General features: G+C 44.5%; 2 protein-coding genes across 3 annotated transcripts in view; one reads left to right on the top strand and one right to left on the bottom strand.

The window, feature by feature from the left end:
- IMMP1L (inner mitochondrial membrane peptidase subunit 1) overlaps positions 1–3,727 on the bottom strand; it is a 44,030-nt gene extending 40,303 nt beyond the window's left edge. Inside the window, exon 1 of one of the 2 annotated variants that reach the window (XM_077321957.1) lies at positions 3,549–3,727. In XM_077321957.1, coding sequence (XP_077178072.1) covers positions 3,549–3,695 — 147 coding nt within the window. In that variant the 5' untranslated portion in view covers positions 3,696–3,727. The remainder of the gene's footprint in view (positions 1–3,548) is intronic. The other variant, XM_077321958.1, reaches the window with a different exon arrangement.
- An 18,333-nt stretch (positions 3,728–22,060) lies between these two features.
- The window catches only part of ELP4 (elongator acetyltransferase complex subunit 4), a 250,605-nt gene continuing 247,146 nt past the window's right edge, over positions 22,061–25,519 (top strand). The window contains exon 1 of the mRNA XM_077321956.1: positions 22,061–22,335. Coding sequence (XP_077178071.1) covers positions 22,158–22,335 — 178 coding nt within the window. The 5' untranslated portion in view covers positions 22,061–22,157. The remainder of the gene's footprint in view (positions 22,336–25,519) is intronic.

Below are 25,519 nucleotides of genomic sequence, written 5' to 3'. Positions count from 1 at the left end.
TGTCTTTCTCCATAATTGGGATCATAAGCAGCTTACCTCATTCTCCTCTCCATTGTATTTTCATAATAACAACACTTTAATGTAGATTAGGCTGAGAGTGCATGACTGGCTCAGGATCAGCCAGCAACCTTTCATAGCAGATTAAGGATTCAGATCTGGGTCTCCCATATCCTAGACCAGTGGTCCCCAACCCCCGGTCTGGGGACCGTTACCAGTCCGTGGATCAGTTGGTACCGGGCCGCGGCTCCCCCTTGTACTCCTCCCTGGCTGCCCCCTCGGGAGCTACCCTGCCACTCTGCCGCCGGCTCACCTTTAGTGCTCTCCAGTGGCTGCCATGGCTGGGGCTCCCCCTTGGCGTGGCACTGTGCAGCTGCTGCTGGCAGCACCCCCCCAGTGGGTGGTGGGAAGTCAGGGACACCAGCAGGAAACCAAGTGGAGCAGGGATTCAGGGGGCGGTGACATTGCTCGGCAAAAGACTACCTCCCCTGGGCCTCAGTAAAATTGTCAAGCGTTTGACCGGTCCCCGGCAATAAAAAGGTTGGGGACCACTGTCCTAGACCCATGCTCTAACCACTACACTACACCAGCAAACATGTACAGAAGTGCAAAATAGGAGAGACAAGCACACATTTATTTTTTATTTCAGCAGTGCTTTTAATGCAACCTATTGAAGCTACAATGGGGGGGGAGGTGTTTTTTTTTAAATTCCTATCAACTGCTATCTTGTCAATTGTATTAAGGGGTGTTTTTAGGGGTTTAATTGTGTTTTTATCATTTTATTGTAAACTGCCACAAGTCAACCAAGAACAGTGGTATAGAAATCAATCAATAAATAAAAAGCTCCTGTTTTAGTCAGTAGTTAGATGGATTAAAACAAGTACTGCAATTCAGCAACAGCCCTTTCATTACAAGTGGGGGTCTATAACACTTACAGGTGGAACCCCATTTTCCACCTCCCACTCTCTTGGCAAGCCCAGCATGGAACCACAGGCTGCCTGGTAGCTTTCTGTGGCTCACCCAGTGCAGCTCTTGGCGAGCCAGCACATTCTCCTCCCCCAGTTCTCTGCAACTTGCTGGACAGCTGTGGAAGAGACTGTACTGGCTTACTCAGAGCTGCTCTAGGCAAGCCTAAAAATGAATGAAGAAATGTGACATGCTTAAATTTGTGAGGTACAATGTATTCCACAATGTTTTACATGACAATGTATATTCAATAAGAAAGTATAAAACATATATAAAACTAGCTTTTCATTTTTTTCATTAGTTAGTGTTATTTTAAAATAAAATTAATCATAGCTAGTAGGGTAGAAATTGCTGGGAGCTTCCTGAATGACATCCAAGAGATGGGAAGGGATTAGTTCACAGTTGCTGCCAGTTATAGCGCCAGGTGGCTTTTTCTGCAGTGAAGGTGTTAGCGATAATCCCATTACACTGGTACTAAATCTTGCAGACATCAAAATTATCACCAAGGTTCCTTTTCATCCCATCCTTTCCAAATGACTGGAAGTCGTTTCACCTGAAAGAAGTCAAATCCACATGCAGCTGCTATTTTAGCAGCCAGCAGACTCCCCGAGAATGCCAATCGTGATCCAATTTCACTGTGCTGGTGGCCCCTATTCCCTGTCCAATAATACATCTGTTAAAAATCCTACAGCTACAAATCAAGTTTAATCCTACCAGGGACCTCATGTTGGTCTTGTCTTCCAAAAAGGCAGCAGGTTCTGCTGTCTATCTCTGCTAGTGTCTGGGGAATACCCTTTAAATCCCAGCCCTACTTAGAAAAATAAGCTAAGGATCACAAAACATGACCTTAAAAACCCCGATATGACTATATTCTGACCCAGAGGCATTCATTCTAGGTGAAGATTAGAACTTTGCATAATAAGATTACACAGCAAGTGAATGATATCAAGGGACTATCCATATGCAGCCGCCTGGTTTTGTATAGACAGCCTGTGCTCTGCAATATGCAATGCAGACACAACAGAGACTTGCCTTTCTAGTGGAAATAAAACAGATTCACATAAATTAGTTGGCTATTTCCAGAGTCCTAAATCCCCTATTACATCTTTTATTAGCAGCTCCTGAGAGGATTGCACAATCATTATTTTTTTGTTGTTCTATGGTTTTGAAACAATAATACTCCCTAGGTGAAATGTACATTGATCGCGTGTAGAAATTAGCATCTTGTTTTCTGTAATCTTGGATTACAATTGACAATGCACATAATAAATTTTATCCATGGACAGAACTATCCTCTTCTTGTAACTAAACTGTTACTGTTAAATTCAACAAACTCTACAATGGAAGGATTTATGCTGAAAATACCACTCAGCAGAATTGACAAAGTATGATTTTTTTCCCTAACAAAAGATGAGGAAAATCAAAGAAATAGTTTCAGATGGAGCATGTACCCTTCTCTAAGCTTTCCTTTTAATTAACCTGTTGTGGATGTAGAATTACATTAATAATATTACTAATTATGAGCATCTGTATCTGTTTCTCTCTGGGTAGCTACATAAGTTTAAATGGTACATTGTGTATAGCTACCCAGAGAAGAACAGATAAAAATGCTCATAATTAGTAAGATTATTGATGCATTTCTACATTTTAGAATAAATACCAACTGTATATATTGAACTTGAATATAAATATTCTTAATCAAATCTTTCTGGGGTTTTAAAATCATAATGTCCTGCCTTTTTTAAGAAAACCAAGGGCTACACACATGAAAAAAGAGGTCAAATTATTTTTTCCCATCTGAGGTATAAGTTTATAAAATTTCAAAAGACATGGAGAAAGTGAATAGCATGTTGATCTTCTTGCACAATACTAGCATTATTATTATTATTATTATTATTATTAAATTTATGTCTCACCACTCCCTACATAGGCGCGAGGTGGGTAACAACAATCTTAAAATCCCCCATTAAAACTCCATTAAAAGACTTTAAGAAATCAAGGGTGTTGGAGAATGGAGAGTAGTGGTGTATACTTCAAACCCCAAAACTACATGCTAGATGGATACAGGCCCAACTCATGGCCACCAATGCCATTTTAGAAAAAAAATTGGCCATTTAAAAATTGTCATGAGGTTGCAACCACATTGAACCAGCACCAGGTGATACTGTCCCTCACCCCACACTTTTTTCAAGTACCAAAACAACTATGGAACACAGAACTGAAAGAAGGCAGCTGCAGCTCTCCTAGGAGGAAGCCTTGACATGGAAAGTGACCCTGAGAGGACTGATTGATTATATTCCCAGGATGTTCCAACACAGGAGCCTAACAAAGTAAGTCAGCTGGTGATTGCCATTTCTCCCACTGGCTGTCTAAAATTTCAATCATTCACACACATATTTGGACAATGTTATGAGACTCTTATAGAGCTATTTCACTTAATACTGTGGTTTCAGAAACATAATCACAGCATTGAAGGAGACATTACTGTAATTCAATTATAGAATTCATTGCTGGTAGCTGTAGTGATGACTTTAAAAGGGAATTAAACAGATAAATGGAAGAGAGGTCCATCAATGGTTACTTGCCATGATTAAGAGAATCTCCACATGCAGAATTAGTAGACCCTTGAATACCAGTGCTAGGAGACAAGAACAGAAGGAGGCCTTGGCCCTGTTTGTTGGTTCACCAGGCAGCTGGGTGGCCCAATATTTCATAAAGAATCCCTGACACATATCAGGATCACTTCTATACTTGCTAGCCTGCTAGATGTGCAGAACTGCTTACGTCATAAAAGACAAAGATGAAGCCCACACATTTGGAAGTTCCATGCAATACTGAAGAGCACAAAGAACTTTGGATTGGCATAATGTTATATCTAATTCTTCCTCTATTTGCTTAAGAAGCCTGAAAGGAAGATTATTCTAAATTTTATATAATACCCAGTGAATTGCTAACAACTAAATTGTACAACTAGAAGTTATGACCCTATTGCTTTTTCTCTTGAAATCTATTAAAAATTATTATATTATTATTTTTCCATTAAACTTTCCTACACACACTCATGCATGCATGTATGAAATATGTATGTATGAAATACGGATGGGTAGATGGAGAGTTTATTTCAGTGGAGTGTACTTGTTAAGAAAATATGTTAAGGAAGTACTTTATATTGGCGTGTATATGGAATATAGTGTATATTAGTCCTAGAACTAATACTTCATTACATTATGTTCAGAATAACTGTCCAAACTCTACACTATAACATTTTGAATATAAATAAATGAAATCAATATTTAATAATATCACTATTTTAAAATTATTTTAAAATTATTTTAAAATATGTAACTATATTTTATAACCATAAGCAGTAAAACTACATTTTCCAAACACGAATAGATGACTGCAATGATACTCAGTCTGTTAATCCCCAGACATCTAAATCCATGAATAAAAATTCATCAGGTTTAAATACACTGAGCCTATTAAGCAAGAACAAAAGCATATGCACAAAAGAGCTTTTAATATATTTCAAAGCCCACAAGAGCCTGGTCTCATTAAAATTATAAATTACTCAAACATGGAATGAAGATTCCAACTGCAGCGCAGCTAAGCAGATTACAGAAAACCTCGCGTTCCATATGATAACACACCACGGCCCTCCCAGATGGGGGCTTGGAACAAAAAGGCCATCAATGCAGCTAGGGAAAACCACCTTGTGATCTCTGGTTTCTGTTCAGCAGATGACAGCCAAATAATATGTTGATTATTCTGTTTGTGCTGCTAAGCTTGTAAGACGGCATAAAAGCGATATGATCTATTGTGAACTCAATGCTAATGTGTTGCTCCACTCATAAATGATACTCTGAATATATCTGGAAACAATCTTTTTGTTCAATTTTCAAATATTTGAAACAAAATTAAAAGAAACATGAAAATGATAAAATATGATGTTCTAATAACAAGAAAAAATGAGTATTTTGCATAGCCAAGACAATTGACCCCCAGTCGCTGTTTTGTGACATTTAGAGGTCATACTCTCATTGTTTAATTGGCCCAATAATCAAATCCTCAGTAAGTTAAGTTCAATGCAATCAACTTTTTCGTTTAATGCAATATTTAACTACTGCCACCTTAACTTTAAAGGTGCAAAACACAATTAAATACTCAAAAACATAACTTATGAAAATTAAGAAATTTCTATTAACCATGTTCAATTATGTGAAGGCATACTTTTTATCATCTGAGCTCAGCTTCTCTTATAGGAAAGGACTATTGAGAGATCTCTTAACAGTCAGGGTTATGTAGCAGAATGTAGCTTTATTTGTAGGTCTCTCACTCCATTTCCTTGAGAGGCTAGAACTTCGCATACCAAGGGGAGGTAAAGAAAAGACTGATGGTCTGGGGATAAATACCACTCCAAAGATCTCTGTCACCATTTCCCAAAATATTAACGAGCACAGGAAAGAAGAGCATCATATGTTTTCTTATTTTCAGACACACATCCCTAGCATGTACAACACATTCTTTTCCATGGATATGTGTCTTTGGTTAAATTATAGAGAAGCTGTGTTTTAAACATACTGACTTGACAAGTTATGTGCAAACTGCACGCTCAAAACTTCCGGTTAATATATGCAGAGCTAGCAAATGACTTTACGCTAACATTATGATTCCATTTTTCATCATCTAGTATCCATTCTTTCACAACTAAGGAAAATGTAAAGTGATGCCATAAAGACTGTGATGTATCTAAATCTGTGGTAGTAAATTAAATTACTTAGAACAAGATAAAGAACCTCACCATCTCTGATTTTTCAAAGGGAATTTATGGGAAAACAGCATAAGGTTCCTATCCCATGGGCATTCCACTGACATGAGGAACAGGAGAGGCAATCCAGTCAGAGAGCTCCTCAGTCCCCCAGCCCACACTAATTCTTGTCTGGAGGGAGCTGCCACCAGCACTCGCCTACACCCTGAGCAGCCTCAGCTCTGACATTGCCAGGCCTTGGAAATTCTGCCTTGTGTAGACCCAAGTTAATGCTCCTTTGGGGGTCAGAAAGACTGCTTGGATAGAAGGAAGGCAGGGAAAGATCTGCTTCCAGAAGCAAAATGTCTATCAGAAACAACTACAAATTAAAGGTTACACGGCCATTTAAAAAATCAAAATGTAATACAAACACAAAATATAATACGGGGTACCTAATTTAATTTATTTCATCACTAATTTTAGAAAGAAACACATTAACATTATAAACATTATCTTAACAGGAAATTTGAATATTGAATGTATTGATGATTTAATCTTTCTTGGCTCTATGATCACTCAAATTGGTGGATGCAGCCGTGAAATCAAACGGCGAATAACACTGGGCCGGAACGCAATGTTAAGCATGAACAGAATATGGAAAGATAAGAATATCAGCCTTAATGCAAAGTGCTGGCTAGTCAACACCATTGTCTTCCCCATAACAAGCTATGGATGCGAAAGCTGGACCATGAAGAAAGAAGACAGGAGGAGAATAGATGCTTTCGAATTGTGGTATTGGAGACGAATGCTGCGAATACCATGGACAGCCAAAGTTACCAACAAGATAGTTTTAGAGAGGAGCAAACCAACTATGTCATTAGAAGGGAAGATATTACGGCTAAAGCCCACTTACTTTGGACATATCATGCAATCAAACTCGTTGGAGAAATAATTAATGCTCAGCATGGTCTGCAACAAAAGGAAACATGGTCGCCAAAGGATCCGCTGGCTTGACATGATCAAAGTCGATACAGGGATGACCATGGACCAACTGAAAGAGGCGGTCAATGACAGAGATGTGTGGCAAAGACTTTCCTATTGAATCGCCAAGGGTCAGACAGGACTGAACGGATAACATCATCAACAGGAAATTTATCTAAACACTGGAAATTATTTTTCTGGGACCTTTGACAATATGTGAACAAGACACTATTAATTTTTAAGTTCTTATTTCATTTACTTCTAGATTTAGTTACAAGGAATGGATTTCAGCAATTAATCCACAAAGAAGCTGATCAGTACTAATTATCAAGTCAAAAGCTATTTTTGCTCTTAAACCATTGTAATTCCTCAACTGTGTTTCCCAGATGTATGATATGGAAAAAAATTCCATTTCAGTCTGGAATTTTCTCATTTCTAGAACTGAAATTCAAATGGGCCATTATAATGTGATAGATTTACTAAAAAGTAGGTCCTTCTATGAGGCGTACTTCCAGGTGAGTGGTTTTAGGATTGCAGCCTTACTGTCACTTGTTTGCATATAAATTTATTATTTCAATTATTCTAAATTCTTGCATTTCTTCCATTTTTTTCTATGATTTATCTGCATTGCTGCTCAAGAAATGCATATATTTTGACTTCATTTCAGTTTTGAATGTCCACAGGAAAGAATAGAGGTACCTCCTACCAGAAACGAAGCTATTATCTTAACTGCTTAACGCAAACTCAGTACACCTTGAAAAGAACCACTAGCATAATGAACTGTGCTGTCCTGCAGTAAAATTTTATAGCCTGTTTTTCAAAGGTGTGGAGGAATAATCATTTTCAGTGGAATAATGGCAGATAATTGTATATTAAATTGCTAGTCAGACCATTAGTAAAGGAAATATATTACAGGAAATATATTCTACTCTGTGTGCTTGGCTTTTTAAAGGCCTTACAAAGACTACCACTGCACTAGTTCTCATTTAGAAAAATAACTATTTATAGGACTGACAGCTTGTTCTCAGAGATAAATTGGTTGATAAAAATTCATCAGTGTATGTCTTGCTACTTTCATTTGTGTCTCAATAAACAGCAAATATTCTTGAACTAGATTACTTTCAACATATTAACTTAATTTTTGTCAATACATCACAAGAGTTATGAATAAGTTAGGCTTCCTGTGAAGTACAAGTGCTATTTTAAACTATGCATAGTGTTGTTAGAGGTTTCTGGTAAATCTGACTTTAAGTCATCTGAAGAAAAGTTTCCTCAAAGGAATTAAATCTCAAAACAGTAATCAATATTTGGAAGGCATCTTGCTGTTGAGTAGCCAGAAAGATTTTGAATCCCGTTGTGAGTACAGCTAAAAGCATGAGAATATTCTTTAAACTAGCAAGAAAGTCCATTGTACCTAGAAATAAAATGGGCACTAAGCTTATCCCCTCTCCACCCTTTACAGGCCAGCCGAGGCCTGGAGAGGCCACGATGAGCCTTTTCTTTGGGAGGGAGGGGAGTACTGGCAGGGACTCCCATCAACCCCCCCCCCCCACCATGGGCAGGCCTCAGTGGTTCTTTTTGAGGCAACAGAATGTGCTGTCGGAGACTCCACTCCTCCACCCAGAGCCCTGAAAAGGCTCGCAGAGGCCTCTGCAGGCCTTGGAGGGCCTGCCTTGGGCAGCGGGGGGAAGCTCTGGCCGGTCTCCACCCCTCCCCCCACCACCCTGGGCAGCCCTGCCGAGGCCTAGCAAGGCTGCAGCCAGAGCTGCTCGGGGTGGCGAGAGCACTGGTGGGGACTGGCTCGCCCTCTACACATGGCAGCACTTCCAAGGCCTGGTAACGTCACAGCTGAGGCTGCTCAGGGTGTGGCCAAATGGTGGTGGCAGCTCCCTCCCTCCTTTTCTACACGGGCCACAGTCCCAGGCCCTCCACACTCCCTTCCAGCTCCCACTCAACAGGCTGGAACTTCTCCCATTTGGAAGAAGTTGGAGGGGGATGCGACCGGGACGGGGCATCGTTCCTGATTGGCTGTTTGTTGGATTGACAGCCAATCAGAAATGGGACAGCCTAGCCAATTGGTGGTTAGGCAATGATTCCCAACTCCTCCTAGCACCCTCTTACGGTTTTATTTACTGCAGACATCTAATCTAGCATGCCGGGTTCGATTCTGCGCTCCCCCACATGCAGCCAGCTGGGTGACCTTGGGCTCGCCACGGACCGAGCAGGGATATCAGGGCTCTCTCAGCCTCACCCACCCCACAGGGTGTCTGTTGTGGGGAGAGGAATGGGAAGGCGACTGTAAGCCACTTTGAGCCTCCTTCGGGTAGGGAAAAGCGGCATATAAGAACCAACTCTTCTTCTTCTATTTATATGTTCAGATAAGCAACCATACAAGCTAACATGGCAGGACATTTGCAACACTACTGCATAATGTCATGTCACAGAATGCAGCTGGCAGTAGGTACGACTGGCCACTTTCAACAACAAAGTTTATTTCTTTCAACAACAAAGTTTTATTACACTGTTTCCTTATCATATTGTCAATGCGAGCAATGTCTACTGTAGACATCTGCTTAAGGTTCTCACAGAACTTGATTTTGCCATGCCTTTTCTATGTACCAGAATTAATATGTGGGCTGATTTTAACTAGCCACAGAGTTGCTAGAATATCAAAAACATTCATTCGTTCGTTCGTTCATTCATTCATTCATTCATTCATTCATTTATTCATATCCCGTCTCTTGAGAATATCATCTCAAAGCGACTTACAATAAAATGATAAAACAGAGTAACCCATAAAAATCCCATTAAACATTAAAAATAGCATTATCCACAATCAATATCAGTCATCAAGATGGCGGTGTAAATTTGACAAACATTTCCCAAAACCATTTCAGCTGTGCATACCTCAGGACCAATACCATGATCCTAGATGATGTAGACTCTGGGTTCTAATCTTCTGCGTTCAGCATGGACTGCTTAGCATATGGAGAGACCCCCAGTTCGTAGCTCCGATCATCCCTCCTGGCCCCAACCAAACACCTGGCAGAAGAGCCTCGTCCTGCAGGCCCTGCAGAACCTAGATACCTCAAGTTAGGGCCCTTAGCTCTTCCAGGAGTTCATTCCATCAGGTTGGGCCAGGCGAATATCCCGGGAGCCCAGGACAACCAGCAAATACATAGCCGCACAGCAAAGTGCCCTGCGGGGGGCATAAGCAGATAAGCAGTCCCTCAGATAGGTTGGACCTAGGCCGCATATAGCCTTAAAGGTCAGAACCAGAACCTTGAAGTTGATCTGGAAGCAGACCGGTAACCAGTGCAGCTATTTCAGCACTGGCTGAATATAGGCCCTCTATGATGTACTAGTGAGGACCCTGGCAGCCACATTTTGTACCAGCTGCAGTTTCCAGGTCAAAGGGCTTAGGCCCATGTAGAGTGAGTTACAGAAGTCTAGTCTGGAAGGGACTGTTGTATGGATGACTGTGGCCAAGTGATCCAAAGACAGGTAGTGCATTAGTAGCCATGCTTGGCTCAGATGGAAAAATGCCATATGGGTTACATTCGTGATCTGAGTCTCCTTTGACTCCTCCCTTTCCATAGGGTGATCTTTATCACCCCCAAACTCCTGGCAGTCGGTGCAAGTGTTATTTGTACCCCATCCAGGCATAGGAGGCACTCTGCCTGTTCCTGCCCCCTTCTACCCAGGCACAGGACCTCCATCTTGGAGGGGTTGAGTTTCAGCCTGAGCCATTCAGCCACTGCTTCCAAACATCTGGCAAATATATCCGGGGGGGGGGGGGGAGTCCGGCCATCCATCCATCAGGAGGTAGAGCTGGGTGTCATCTGCCCCAAACCCTGGACCAGCTGAGCTAGAGGGCACATATAGATATTGAAAGGCATGGAAGAGAGTATTGCCCCCCTGAGGTACCCCCACATGGGAGTCCCAAGGGATTCGACAACTCTTCCCTACTGCTACCCTCAGAGACTGATTCCGGAGAAAGGAGACCAGCCACTTTAGCACAGTCCCCCTAATCCTGGTCAGCAAGGCAGTTGGGCCCACAGCTCATGATTGACCACATCAAATGTGGCCAACAAATCTAAAAGTACAAGGATGGCTGAACCACCCCAGTCCAGCTGGCGCTGGATATCATCCGTCAGGGCGCAGTCTCCACCCCGTGGCTAGGATGGAAGCCAGAGTTGTATGGTCTAGGTTAGCGATCCCCAACCTGTGGGCTGCGGACCACATGTGGTCCGTCAACTAACTGGAGGTGGGCCGCGAAGGACGCCTTCTCCCCCCCCCCCAGCCCTTTACTTCATCCACGATCCGGCAGGCACACATGGGACTATCTCGTTGCAGAGAAACAAGCTCAGGGTTCCCATTGATTTGTCACTGTCATGAGTTAAAATTTCCCTGAAAATGAAATGTTCCTTATGTTCACTGTTGTGGCGTGTCTGTATCTTATTTTGAAGGGATGTTTAAACATTACATAGCGACCAGAGTCAGAGAGCGTTAGGGCAGTGGGCCTCAGTTAAATTTTCAAGGGTTGAGTGGTCCCCGGTGATAAAAAGATTGTGGACCACTGGTCTAGGCCCCAAGTTTTCTCCAAAAATGCTAGGAGGTGGTCCCCGCAGCCCACTCCACTACCTTCCCCAGAAACGCAAGATGCAAAACCGGGTGGTAGTTGGTGGAGTCCCGCAGGTCCAGCAATGTTTTTTTTCAAGAGAGGATGAACTACTGCCTCCTTAAGCCCTTCAGGGAACTCACCTGATATCAGGGAGAGGTTCATAATCTCCCTCAAAGGACCTCCTATCCGTCTGTCGCCCGGTTTGAGCAGCTAGGATGGACAAGGATCTTAGGGGGAAGTGGTTGCTCTCACTGACCCTTGCAACTGGTCCACTTCAGTTAATGAGAGCTTCTTGAAGCCATCAAACGTTCTGCCCTGTGACGGCCACAGATCTTCCAGTGTGCAATCTGTATCAATTGTGGCTGGTAGATCCTGGCGGAGAGACAAGACTTAGTCTGCAAAATAGCTCACTAACGCCTCACAGCTCAAATCCAATTTCCTAAAATTTTGGCGATAGTAAAAGTTGAGTGCTTGTGGATGTGATTTTCACAGCGAAGTCATGCTTCACGACTTTCACCACCATCTCATATGCTTTCATAAGCATGTGATGAGATGTCCTTGCTGCCTCATCGTGAGTATTCCTCCAATATATTTGGCTTCTTTCAGAGGAGACCATTCCACTTAAAACAGGATTGGAGTTCAATAACTATAGATACAATTATAATAAGCACTGAAATAATTCCATGGAGCAACTTTTTACACACCCCTCCCCTTGTTCTAATACATAATATTTCCCTTTTTCTACTATTAAAAAACCTTGTTCGCCGTGATACAAAAGGAAGTATACTTCTTTAGTTCACAGTGATCCATTTCACAAAATTATGATAATAAAAACATTTATTGTGGCTATACACAATAGTGCTAATAAACCAGGAACTAACTCTCAAGGCATCTTTTTTGCTAATGCCTAGAAGTTTTCTTCAATGGGACTATGATCAGAGGGCCCACTTTTGCTGCCTTGGAGAATTATGTAAGACGAGAGTCAAAGCCCGTTCGTGAGAACAGGCTTTGAAAGCCCCCCCCCCCCGTGTGCTTCTAGGCCTGAAGGGAAGACCTGCTTCCCCCCCTCCACCCTGGCATCAGTGCGGCCTTTCACTCGGGCCTAGAAGCACACCCAGGTATGCTTCTAGGCCCGAGGGGAAGGTCTCCGTCTTTACCCATGGTGTCCTGCTGCTTCCCCGTGGCTTTCTGGCCTGTCCTGGTGAGGGCCTAGAAGCCTTTCTGGCCTGTCCTGGTGAGGGCCTAGAAGCCTTTCTGTCTGTCCTGGTGAGGGGCCAATCGGAAGGCGCTTCGCCAAACGGAAGGCGCAACTCAGACAACCGGACACGTTCCATCCCCCAGGCTGTTTCACAAATATATAGAGGAACCATGGATAAGGATAAGGCTTATTCTAAAGATACACCCCCAAGATCAACATTCCTGATTTTCTAGTTCTATTAAAATCAGTTGTGAATTTTTGGCTAATTTGAACTAATTGGCTAATTTTATCACGATCATAAAAAAAATAAGAGTACATTTATTTTGCTCTCTTTAACATTCTAGCTGCCTTACTCACCAAGAATCATTTAAAACTATACTTTCTGTTTCCCTCTGGGTTGATTCCCTGGAAGATCCATCTCCATAATAGCATCCACTATTTGTACAACATGGCCATAATCCATAGCATCTGCAGTGGGACAAAATGCATGAGTTATGTACAGGGAACTGCCATTTTCCACAGCAGATTGCATACTTGCTCAGGTCATATATGTACTTTTACCTTTCAGCCACTACATTTAGTCTGGTTTCTAACAGATACACTAGTGCAGTGGTCCCCAACTTGCGGCCCGCGGTCCGGTGCCGGGCCGTAAAGGCCGTGGCGCCGGGCCGCGGCTCCCTCTCCCCACCCCCCCCGCAGTAAAAAACTTCCCAGGCCGCAAGCTTGCGGCCCGGGAAGCTTCTTACTGCAGGAGGGCGGGGAGAGGGAATCAGGGCCGGGCCGCGGCCCGTGTGGGCACGGCCCACGGGTGCGCCCCGATGCGCGGGCGCGGCCCGATGCCCTGCCAGTCCCCAGCCTCAGAAAGGTTGGGGACCACTGCACTAGTGCATGTATTTTTCTACAGAACATTCAATTAAAAACAAAGCATTCTTCAATTTTAAAACTCATACCACTAGCAAATAAACACTCTGGAAGGGTTAACCAGTACCAGTGAAGCAACACAGAAAATGATATAATATAGATCATGTATGAAAGAATGTTAATCCAGGGCCACAGAGTACAAACATATGGGATCTGGGGCCAAAATATAACTGAAATCAACCTTTCAGTTACTGAACCAGCAGGATGAAATGCACTTTTAAGTTGTTGGCTTCTGGTCTTAAGATACTAGACTTTGAAAGCTCATCCTGTTCAGGCTTGGGCTAAGATCTCCTTCCTCTGAGGTTGTGGACAGACGGTAGCAATAGGAGAGACAATATCTTATCACCACCAGCTCACATGTGGAGTCCCACAAGGGGCAGTCCTCTCTCCTATCCTGTTTAATATCTTCATGTGCCCTCTTACTCAGCTGGTGCAGAGGTTTAGGCTGGGTTGCCATCAATATGCAGATGACACCCAGCTCTTTCTCCTAATGGACAGCTGCCCTGACTCTCCCCCAGAAGCATTAGCTAGCTGCCTGAAAGCAGTGATGAAATGGCTGAAGCAGAATCGTCTGAAGCTTAACCCTGCAAAGACAGAGGTCCTATAGGTAGGTAGGAAAGGACCATGTGAGGAATGGGGTGGCCATCTGCAGAGTTCTTCCACCACCACTCCTAATCTAGTGTCCATTGTATTCCTGAATACAACAGAATTTGCCCCTGGTTTCTATATATAGTATTAAGTATCATTTCAGTGGCTTTTCAAATTATGCCAAAGAAAAACTTGTGATGAGAATGGAGAGATGGCAGTCTTAAGTAGTCATACACATTCGGATTCCACAGAAAATGACTTCAACTAAGTCAACTGGCATCATAGTCCTTCCACAGGGTAGTCTGTGCAACTTTAGAAAGATTACTATACAGCAGCAATCACAGGCTTATGTTCAGTATTTGGACTTAAGTAAAATTTTGAAGCTTTGGAAGCCACAGACGAAAAACTGTGTTTTCTTCCCCTTCATTTTCTTCAGAGAGAAAAAAAACAAATGGGGAAATTGGGGAAATTGAAATATATGCACTTCCTGTCCTAGACTTAACATTAATCTTATTTATTTAACAACATAAAGGTAAAGGTATCTCCTGTGCAAGCACCGAGTCATGTCTGACCCTTGGGGTGACGCCCTCTAGCGTTTTCATGGCAGACCCAATACGGGGTGGTTTGCCAGTGCCTTCCCCAGTCATTACCGTTTACTCCCCAGCAAGCTGGGTATTCATTTTACCAACCTCGGAAGGATGGAAGGCTGAGTCAACCTTGAGCCGGCTGTTGGGATCGAACTCCCAGCTTCATGGACAGCGCTTCAAACAGCATATCGGCTGCCTTACCACTCTGCACCACAAGAGTCTCTTATTTAACAACATAAAATGCATCATTTCTAACTTATTTAAGATATAAAATTCCAAAATTCGACATACTTATGGAATTCCAAAGTTATAACTTCCTTTGTTTTCTAAAAGCAAAACTGTGAATACATGTAATATCTGAGAGAAATTGCAACCTGATGCACCCTATGCTATTTTAGCTACCTTAGTTTCAGCCAGATGCGATCTTTTTCCTTCTGTGGCTACTGGTCAGAGCTGAGTTCTCAATGAAACTTTCAGAGATTTCCCATGAGGCTTGGATGCAGTTTCTGTCCCACCTCCTACTAACCATTTTATCCTCCAATAAGGTAGAGCAATAAGCTGCTTTATCCAGTCTGTGAATATATGTGTCACAGTGTTTTGAGAAGGAGGTGTAAAAGTCAATCCCCAGGGAAAAATCAGGTCAAAAGGACAACATAAGGCATGCAACACTTAAGAAGCAATGAAAGACCTGCATGGTCCCTCATAAAGATTAGGTATCCTTCTAGGTGAATAAATATATATCTTAAAAAATGATCAATGAAAACAAGTTAAAACAATCACGCAATTAAAACAACATTCAGATTCTACTGTGGCAGTAATATGTATGAGTAATTGCCCATAAATACTCCCTATATCCAAGGGAGGGCTCTTGCAGGAGGGGGCCAACTCAGTGATGTTGTATTCATTTGCCCAACCAAATGCCTGGCTGAAGAGCTCCATCTTGCAGGCCCTTTAAAACTGAACCAGCTCCTGAACAGCCTGCAGCCGTTCTGGTAGCTCATTCCACCAGGTGGGGCCAGGCCCAAGAAAGCCCTGGCCCTCATTGAGGCCAGACATAGTCTCAAGGGCTAGGGATCACCAACTGGTTCGTATTGGCAAAGCATAAAGCCTGCTGGGAGTGATAATCAGTCAGACCATGAATGACCTTGAGGGTTAAAACCAGACCCTTGAACCTAATCCAGAATCCAATCAGAAGCCAATGCTTAAGGATAGGTGCAATGTGGGCTCTCCATGGTATTATAGTGAGAATCTAAGCAGCTCCATTTTGGACAAGGGCAGGCCCATGTAAAGCAAGTTACAGAAATCCAGGCTGGAGGTGACCATTGCATGGATCACAGTGGCTAGGTGTTCTGGGTGCTAGTAGATTTGCTTGTCGTAGGCGGTAAAACACCACCTGTGCTACTCTAGTGACCTGTGCCTCCACAGACAGATATAACTGCAGAACCCCATCATGATTACTGTGGATAACATTTTTGCCACAACATTGCAACATTTTTGCTAGTAGTCTACACTTGTCAATTCTTGTTCATTTTTATCATGCTAATCTTAACAGAAGACACGCATACTATTCTACTAGAAGAAAGTCTTAGTTCAGGAGTTCAGAAGCACTGTACACCTTAAAAGAACCTTACTGTGACCACTTTAAATTAATTCACAGAGCAAGCTGTAAGAATGCAATGGGCCATCCTTCAGACAGAAAAATGTACTCTGTGATACCTCAAATTGTCCATTTCCTGACAGTGGACTACCAGGGAAATGAGAATAATTGAAATCCAACATGTAGAATGTGAAACTACAGTTCCTTAGACCAGTGGTCCCCAACCTTTTTATCACCAGGGACCGGTCAATGCTTGACAATTTTACTGAGGCCCGGGGGAGTAGTCTTTTGTCGAGGGACGTTGCTGCTGCCGCCTGAGCCCCTGCTCCACTTGCTTTCCCGCCGGCACCCCTGACTTTCTGCTGCCCGCTGGGGGGTGCTGCCAGCAGCAGCTGTGCAGTGCCCCGCCGAGGGGGAGCCCCAGCCATGGTGGCCACTGGAGAGCACTAAAGATGAGCAGAGTGGCAGGGCAGTCCCCGAGGCAGCAGCTGGGGAGGAGGAGCCGTGGCCCGGTATCGACTGATTTACGGACCAGTACCGGTCCCTGGACCGGGGTTTGGGGACCACTGCCTTAGACAATTAATTCTGGGGGACTTTAACATCCACACTGAACTGCCATCCTCTGAAAGTGGGCTGGACCTGGTATCAGCCATGGTGACACTAGGGCTCTCACAATTTGTTGCTGACCCTACCCATCAGGCAGGCCACACCCTGGACCTAATTTTTGGCGTGGATTTGAATGTGGATGTAGTCATGGCTAATGCTGTGCCATGGAAAGACCACTATACCCTGAAGATTTGGCTAAGGCTGCCACCTCCTCAGTTAGGCACTGAGCAGACTTTAGCTTGCCTGGGGAGACTTATGAATCCAATTGGATTCCTGAATGTCTGTGGTATCTCATGCCTCCCAGAACTTCTCTAAATAGTTTGGTCAGCAAAAACAAACTGGCATGACAGAACGCTGGCTGCCGCTGATGAGATAGTTCCTCGATGTCCTCTCTACCCCCGTCTCAAGCGAGCCCACTGGTACACTGAGGAGATTTGCAAGAAGAAACGGGAACTGAGAAGACTAGAATGAGTTTGGGGGAAGACTTGCCACAAAGCCCTGAGATCTTATAGAATGCAGATGAAAGCTTATGAGATGGCAGTGAAGTCAGTAAAATGTAACTTTTCCTTGACTACCATCGTGTTTGCTAACTCACGCCTGACACAATTGTTTAGGATAGTTCCATCTCTTACTGCCCTAGAGGAAGGGCACAAAATAATAGCCAATCAGATATCAACTGCCAGACATCTGTGAGTCATTTTGCAGACAAAATCTTGATACTCCATCATGACCTTACTCCAACCATAGACAAAGAAAGTTAACTAGAGGCCCCTTAGCCATCTTTGGAGAGAACACTGAGTAACTTCAGATGACTCAGGCTGACTGAAGTGGACAGGATACTAGCAGCAGTGAGACCAAGCACTAGACCCCTGCCCATCATGGCTACTAAAAACATCAGATACGGAGTCCTCTCTGGGAGATAATCAACCTCTCCCTTAAAACGGAAGAATTTCCGTAGGGAATTAAGACGCACAAGAGTCTGACAACTGCTGACCCATTTCACACTTAATGTTCCTGGGAAAACTGGGAGATAATCAACCTCTCCCTTAAAACGGAAGAATTTCCGTAGGGAATTAAGACGCACAAGAGTCTGACAACTGCTGACAACTGCTGACCCATTTCACACTTAATGTTCCTGGGAAAACTGAAAGAAACTTCAGTCCTAGACCCATCCCAGTCAGGTTTCCAGCCTGGCCATGGGGCAGAAACAGCGCTAGTCACTCTGATGGATGACCTCTGTAGCCAGTTGTACCGAAGCAGGTGAACACTGCTTGTACTATTAGACCATTAAACCACATTCGACAAAGTAGACCACTAGGTTCTAGCTCATTGCCTCGTCATATAGAAGGGGTAAATTGCAGTCTACCAGGTCAATGTAATTTCTATAGCTACAACAAAAAAATCATGAAATACTTTTTCTCAAGAACAACCAAGACCACTCTAAATGATATGTAAGCTTTTATATTCTCTAAATCTCTTAATTAGGCTGGATGAAAAAATTTGGAGAGCTCAAAAGTCTATGCACTAGTTTGTGCTGTTCTGTTTTGCAGCCAAAATGAAACAGTTTTCTGGGGGCAGGCAGATAAGCCTGTGTGTCTAAGCCTGGCTTTCTTAACAGGATTTCATGAAACCCTGGGGTATCTTGATGGCCCTGGAAGGGTTTCTCAAATGTGAGGGAGTTAATGAATTTGAATATATTTTTAAAAATTGTTAAACATTTAGGTGAAATGGCCATATATATGCCCCCCCTTCCCAAAATGGCCAATGGGCCTGAAGGGGGTGGGAAGGGGGTGGGCCTCAGGATGGACCAGAACCAATGGGATGAAGCTCAAGCAAATGGGGGCACAAGTGGTATTCTGCCTGTCAACAGAAGAGGAATGCATTGGGGGAGGAAGATAATGAAGGTAAGTCAGTGGCTGCGTAGTTGGTGCCAGCAGGAGAGATTTGGTTTCTGGGACCATGGGATAGGCTTTCTTGAGGAAGGCCTACTAGCACCTGATGGACTGCACTTATCGAAGTTGGGGAAGAATGTGTTTGGCAGGAACCTGGGGAGATTCAGGAACCTGGGCGAGGCCGCTCCGCTGGCCGGGAGAAAGTGGCAAGGCCCACCCCCACCCAAGGCTCTCTTGAGCCTTCTCCCGGCCAGCGGAGTGGCCTCGCCGTGTCTACAACGCGGCGTGGCCGCTCTGCCGGCCGGGAGAAGGCGGTGCGGCCCACCTCTCACCCGTGGCTGTCTGGGCGGGTGAAGCAGCCAATGGGGAGCCGCGCTTTGCGCGGCTCCCCATTGGCTGCTTGGGGTGGGATCGACACTCGGAGGGGCCAATCAGGAGCCGCAAAGCGGCTCCTGATTGGCCCCTCTGAGTTTTTATCCCAGACAGGGCCCGCCCTAACTCCTCCCACACTGCCCTTACTGCTTTATTCAGTCCACGGCGCTCCACGCTGCGGGGCTGTTTAAAGATTGCTATCTACTTTATTGGGCACCCCTGGGTTTTCGCGTTATTGCAGGGGGAAGCTACAAAACGACAAATTCTCAAAGCTGACATAAGCAGTCACTGGCACATATATTGCAGGTGAGGGAAAATGTCTACCAAAAGGGGATTAGGTAGTCAAAATGGTTTCAAAAGTGCTCCCCCCCAGTATCCTGTCTATTTTTCCCCTGCTGAACACAGCAGTTCACATTCCAATCAGGTTATATCTACTGTGTCTTAAAATGGGCAATGCTAGACCATGTACAGCTCCAGATTGCTGCTGAGTGAGGCTTCCTCTGTTAATGACTGGCCACTCAAGCACACCGTTTAGAGGGAACACTGCCCCCATCTGCATACATGTAGGCCATCACACAACTTGCCAGACCTGATTGGAGAAACGCATCTTGTTCCTTTAACAGAACCTGCATGGCATATTATGTATGAGGTAACATTATTTACCTCCATGGCATGAAAAGCATCAGCTGTCCATTTCTATACATTAAGCTTCTACCAATGTGTCAGGATCCTAACCTGGATAGCCCAGGCTAGCCAGATCCTGTCAGATCTCGGAAGCTAAACTGGGTCGTTACAGGTCAGTATTCGGAAAGGAGGCAAACAATGGCAAACCATCTCTGAAGGTCTCTTGCCCTGAGAAACCTATGTGGCTGCAATAATTTAGTTATAACTTGATTGAAATTAGCTATGACTTGATGACAAACAAAGGCAGGACATTTTTCTTGAGACCTATTACAAACACTGGTCTGGGCCTGTCAGCAACCATTGTGCAACTTTTGTGCAACAAGCATGATGCAGTGGTTAGAGTGTCAGATTAGGATTGGGGAGACTAAGGTTCAAATTTCTATTCTAACAAGGAAGTTTCCTGGGAGACTGTGGGCCAGTCAAACATTCTTAGCCTTACCTACCTCACAAGGTTGCTGTATGCATAGAATAGTGGTGGTGTGACTGACATTAGCTGCTCCAGGTCCCTATTGGGGAGAAACATTAGAACATGCTCCAGGTCCCTATTGGAGAGAAGCATTAGAACATGCTCCACGTCCTTATTGGAGAGAAGCATTAGAACATGCTCCACGTCCTTATTGGAGAGAAGCATTAGAACATGCTCCAGGTCCCTATTGGAGAGAAGCATTAGAACATGCTCCAGGTCCCTATTGGAGAGAAGCATTAGAACATGCTCCAGGTCCCTATTGGAGAGAAGCATTAGAACATGCTCCAGGTCCTTATTGGAGAGAAGCATTAGAACATGCTCCAGGTCCCTATTGGAGAGAAGCATTAGAACATGCTCCAGGTCCTTATTGGAGAGAAGCATTAGAATTACCCTTCTGGATCAAACCAGTGGTCCATCTAGTCTAGCATCCAACCAGTGCCTCGGGATAGCTAGCCACAGGGCTTAGAGCAGGGGGTGGCCAAACTGTGGCTCTCCAGATGTCCATAGGCTACAATTCCCTGTCAGTATTATGCTGGCAGGGGCTCATGGGAATTGTAGTCCATGGACATTGTTAGAGGAGCCACAGTCTGGCTACCCCTGGCACAGAGGCTGAGACCTTCCCCTCATGTTGCTTCCTGGCACTGAGATTCAAAGATTGATTGCCTCTAGTCAACCTGTGGTCCTCCAGATGTCCATGGACTACAATTCTCATGAGCCCCTGCTAGCATTCTCATGAGCCCCTGCCAGGTTGACTACCCCTGCTCTACACGTTCCCCTCAATCACAATGACTAGTAACCACTGAAAGAGTTACCCTCCATGAATCTATCTAATCCCCTTTTAAGGCTGTCTGTGTATATAGTGATCAATACATCCTCTCGCAGTGTATTCCATATTTTAATCACTCACGGTGTAAAGAAACATTTGCTTTACACCAGATCGTCTTCACTGGATGCCCTTGAGTCCTAGTATTTTGGGAGCCCATCAGCTTCACTGGATGCCCCTGAGTTGTAGTATTTTGGGAGAAGGGGATTCCATGCATATAATTTTATAAACCGCTAGGCAAGGTGCTTGTCTGTCAGTCAGCACCAACCTTACTGAACCTGCATCTGGGCAGCAGACACTGGCTTACTCAGGTTGGGCCCAGTAGCTGCCACCACAAAGCTTGTCTGGTTTGCATGTGGTAGTAATAAGGGTGCCAACTCAGGGTTCAAAAAATCCTGGCCACCCTCTAAAGTTAACCTGATGACAGGAACTGATCTAAGTAATCTGGAAATCTGTTGTAATCCTGGGAGATTTCCAAATCCTGCCAGGAAGTTGGCAATCTTCAGTGGCAACCACCCCTCTAGCTTGCCCAGTTATAGCAATCTACAGTTGCAAACAGATCTCAAGAGAAATACCCCGACTCTTTAATAGAGGCTTAATGTGTAGAAACTGGCAGTTAAAGTAGTCATGGTGCAAAAGGAAATAACAGTCCAGTAAGCTTTCGTTAAGAGAGCAGGGCTTCTTCCTCCGCTCTCTCTCCAAGGAGTTGGCAATGCAGCCCCCGCACACCCTTGCGTGTGGAGGGCTCGGGCGCCACGGGCTTCTCTCCGCCTCTTCGGTTAATTCTCATGCGCCCGCTCTGCAGATATGAAAGAGGCCCCGGTACTGATGCGGGGAACAGAATAAATTCCATGTTCACGGGCGTCTTCCTCATTGCGAGGCACATGTTTCTAGTCGAAATAGCACGGTGCCTCCGACAGAACTAAGATACTGCCTACCTACACAGCCGGCGCCAAAGACCGCTTCTCCCCGCCACATCCACTCACCTTCTTGGACCGGCAGCCACAGGAAGCCTCGAGCCACCGTAAGTGCGCCTGCCAATAAGCGCTCCTCCTATTGGTCCCCGCTTCGTCTCCCCCCCCCCCCTGTCAACAGAGCAGAAATCAAGATGGCGGCCTTGGCGACCGGGGAGTTGACACTAAGCGAAAGGGCTCCCACGAGTTTCCAAAGGAAGGCACCGGGCGGCGGAGGCAGCCGCTTGGCCGTGCTGCCGGGCACTCGACCGTCGGTGCGGCACGGGCAGCTCCTGCTCTCCAGCGGCCTCCCTTCCCTGGACCATGTTCTAGGTTGGTGCCAGCAGCGCTTCGGACTCTCTTCCAGGCATATTTCCTGTCGGCGGGTTTGGCGGTAGCGGCGGCTGGGTCTTGGGAAGCCTGCGAGGGCTGGGCTGGGCAGGGGCGGGGTTTTCTCCGAGCTCCCGACGGGCTTCTCTGCCCGAGCTACTTCGCTCGGTCTCTCTGCTCCGCCGACCCTCATTGGGACTGGTGGTCCTGAGTCGGGGGCGCAGGTATCGGCCCGCGGTCGCCACAGCAAACGGCCCGCGCTCCAGGGCAGGCAAGGCAGCCGATGTAATTGAAAAGGGATGCCCTCTGAAGGTTGACAGTAGCCGGGCTGCACCTTTTCGCTGCCGAGCTCTGGCGTTAGTGTTGCCTGCGAGTCTAGGAATTTCGCATAGGGCGCTGCGCCTGCTTGACAGAGTTTAACTTTTATGTTACTCAGAATGCCTCGGGGAATATGTAGATCGAGTGACAGGCTAAGAACGGATGAAATGCTGGCAGTAAACATCTGCCACGTGTTGAAGTCCACGTGGCCGCTTCGGCGCGCACATCAACAAGTTTTGTAGTATGCCAGTAAATGTGCGGGGAATGTCGCGGCACGGTCTGGGATGTTTGCTTTTTGGCTCCTGTATCCTGCTTCATAGCCAAGCCTGACTTAAATTATTGATCTGCCCTGGTATCATGGACTCTGGCAGCTCTTATCTCGCCAATGAGCTTTTGAATGAATTAATTTAATGCTAGTTTATTGGGGAGGGTGTGTTTTTAATATTTTCTAATTACTAACATTCCTGTGCAGATCTCCAGTATTCACATTTCTTATGAATTTTTATTTCTGTAATAAATCTGTAAAGCATTTTGTATTATCTAAACTATAATTGAAGAGCCTCTTGTGGCACAGAGTGGTAAGGCAGCAGACATGCTGTCTGAAGCTCTGCCCATGAGGCTGGGAGTTCAATCCCAGCAGCCGGCTCAAGGTTGACTCAGCCTTCCATCCTTCCGAGATTGGTAAAATGAGTACCCAGCTTGCTGAGGGGTAAACGGTAATGACTGGGGAAGGCACTGGCAAACCACCCCGTATTGAGTCTGCCATGAAAACGCTGGAGGGTGTCACCCCAAGGGTCAGACATGACCGGGTGCTTGCACAGGGGAAACCTTTACCTTTACCTTTTTAAACTATAATTGTTTAAAAATGGCTTTAAAAATTAAAATATCAAACATTATCCTTCCAGTTGTGTATATAAAGCATTTTAAATACATATCTGAAGTTTTAAAATGTCGTATTTATTCCAAACAATTGTTTCATCATTTAGTGATGTCTGTGCTTCTTTATATGCGTGATGCAATCCATCCCTATCCTATTACTTGGAAGTAAGGTCAACTTGCTTCTAACTATGTATTTTAGAACTGCCATCTAGGTATTTCAGTAAAATATGCTTATTCTATGTCATATCTTTTGTCCTTGGTACTGAGAGAAATGTGTAAACTTTCAAGGCAAATCCTTACTGCTAGGAGCAAAAGCAGAATTAAGGAAAATTAGAATGGAAAAAATAAAAGGAAAAAAACTATTAGTGAAGGATTCTTACAACTCATTTTCTTTTTTATTAAGAGAGACAGAGAGAGAGACAGAAAAGGCTGCAGCTCAAGTAGATGAAATGTTTTGGGCTATATTAAAAATCCTGTAAAAGACTGAACCCCCCACCCCCCCATAAACTAGCATTACTTTCAAGTAATAGGATAGGATTGGATTGCATCACATTTATATAATATTTCAACTGATCGTTACAGCCAAAACATTTCATCTACTTGAGCTACAGCCTTTTCTTTCTCTCTGTGCCTCTCTCTTAATAAAAATATTCTGCTGATAGTGATTTAAAAAGGGCGATATTTTACCTTGAGCCACAACCCACAAACGGGTCATCAGCAATGCTCTCAACATTGCACTGAAATGCATCCTATCCTATAACTATAAAATCCTTCACCCATTACTCCCCTACCAAGTAAATCAACAGTAAGAATACAATATATTTGTGTAAATAAAAATACAATGGTTAAATCTTTATAGAATTTGAATATTATAAAACTTGTGAAGTGTTTTGGCAAAACTAGGAAAGAGGATCTATGTAATCAGAGATTAGCTAGCTTGTCTTTCCCTTCAGCTAGCATGTAAAGTCTTATCTGTTCACTGTAATTTTCCATTCATCTTGAAAAGGTTTCATACAGATGGCTTTTTGATATATTATTGTCATTCCAAATTTCTAAATCATATCGTATATACCTTAATTTTATATTTAACAATGGCTGCAAGTCTAGTGACTGCAAAATAGTCTGCACAGCACTGGACCTTGTTTACAGAAGCACTGGACCTTGCTTACAGATTACTGGATCTGCTTACTGGACCTTGCTTACAGAAGCACTGGACCTTCCTTACAGATTACAGAAATAACATGGGTTTGCACCCAAAGTTCCTTAGCACAGTGGTCCCCAAACTGGGCCGCAGCTCCCTGCCTCCGCAGGGCCGCGCAGGCCGCGCATGTGCGTTTGCACCATGCGCGACTGCACTTGCGCGTGCGCAGCGCATGCACTGCACTTGCGCGCACGCGTGTTTGCTGCACGCATGCGTGTTTGCGGCCACACATGGCACAAACGCGCATGCGCAACCCCGGCCACACATGCGTAGCCGGGCGATTGCCCTCCCCACCGCCACCGGTCCGCAGCCTGAAAAAGGTTGCGGACAATTGCCTTAGCACACAAGTTTAAAAGTCTGGTAATTGTTGATTTTCCTTCACGCTGCAGATATTCTACCACTTTCAGACAGATACCTTTTAGAAGTTGATTTTGGAGGGGAACACAGGAAGACTGTGGTGGGAATGAAGAAGTACATATAGCCTGTTCTTCAAAGTGATTTCCATTTGCATTTGTTAGAATTCAAGCAATAATGTTTTCTTATTTAATATTTTTCTACTGCCCCCCCCCCCAGCCCATATGAAATATCTGTTCTACTTATTTCTGGTAAGGCCTTGGGGGAGGAGTGAATCTTATGGCTTAAGTGCCACTCAGGGTGGCTGTCCCACCCCTGAGTGCCTTCTTCTTCAATCAGCTTGCCTGTCGTCGCCTTCCGTCCTCCACCCCTGACCACCCCCTCCTCCTTCCACTTCCCTCTGAGGCGTGGAGGCTGCAGATCCCAGCCATGTGA

Source organism: Paroedura picta, chromosome 2 (genome assembly GCF_049243985.1).
Source record: "Paroedura picta isolate Pp20150507F chromosome 2, Ppicta_v3.0, whole genome shotgun sequence".
NCBI lineage: Eukaryota > Metazoa > Chordata > Lepidosauria > Squamata > Gekkonidae > Paroedura > Paroedura picta.
This window is presented reverse-complemented; position numbering and strand designations above follow the sequence as displayed.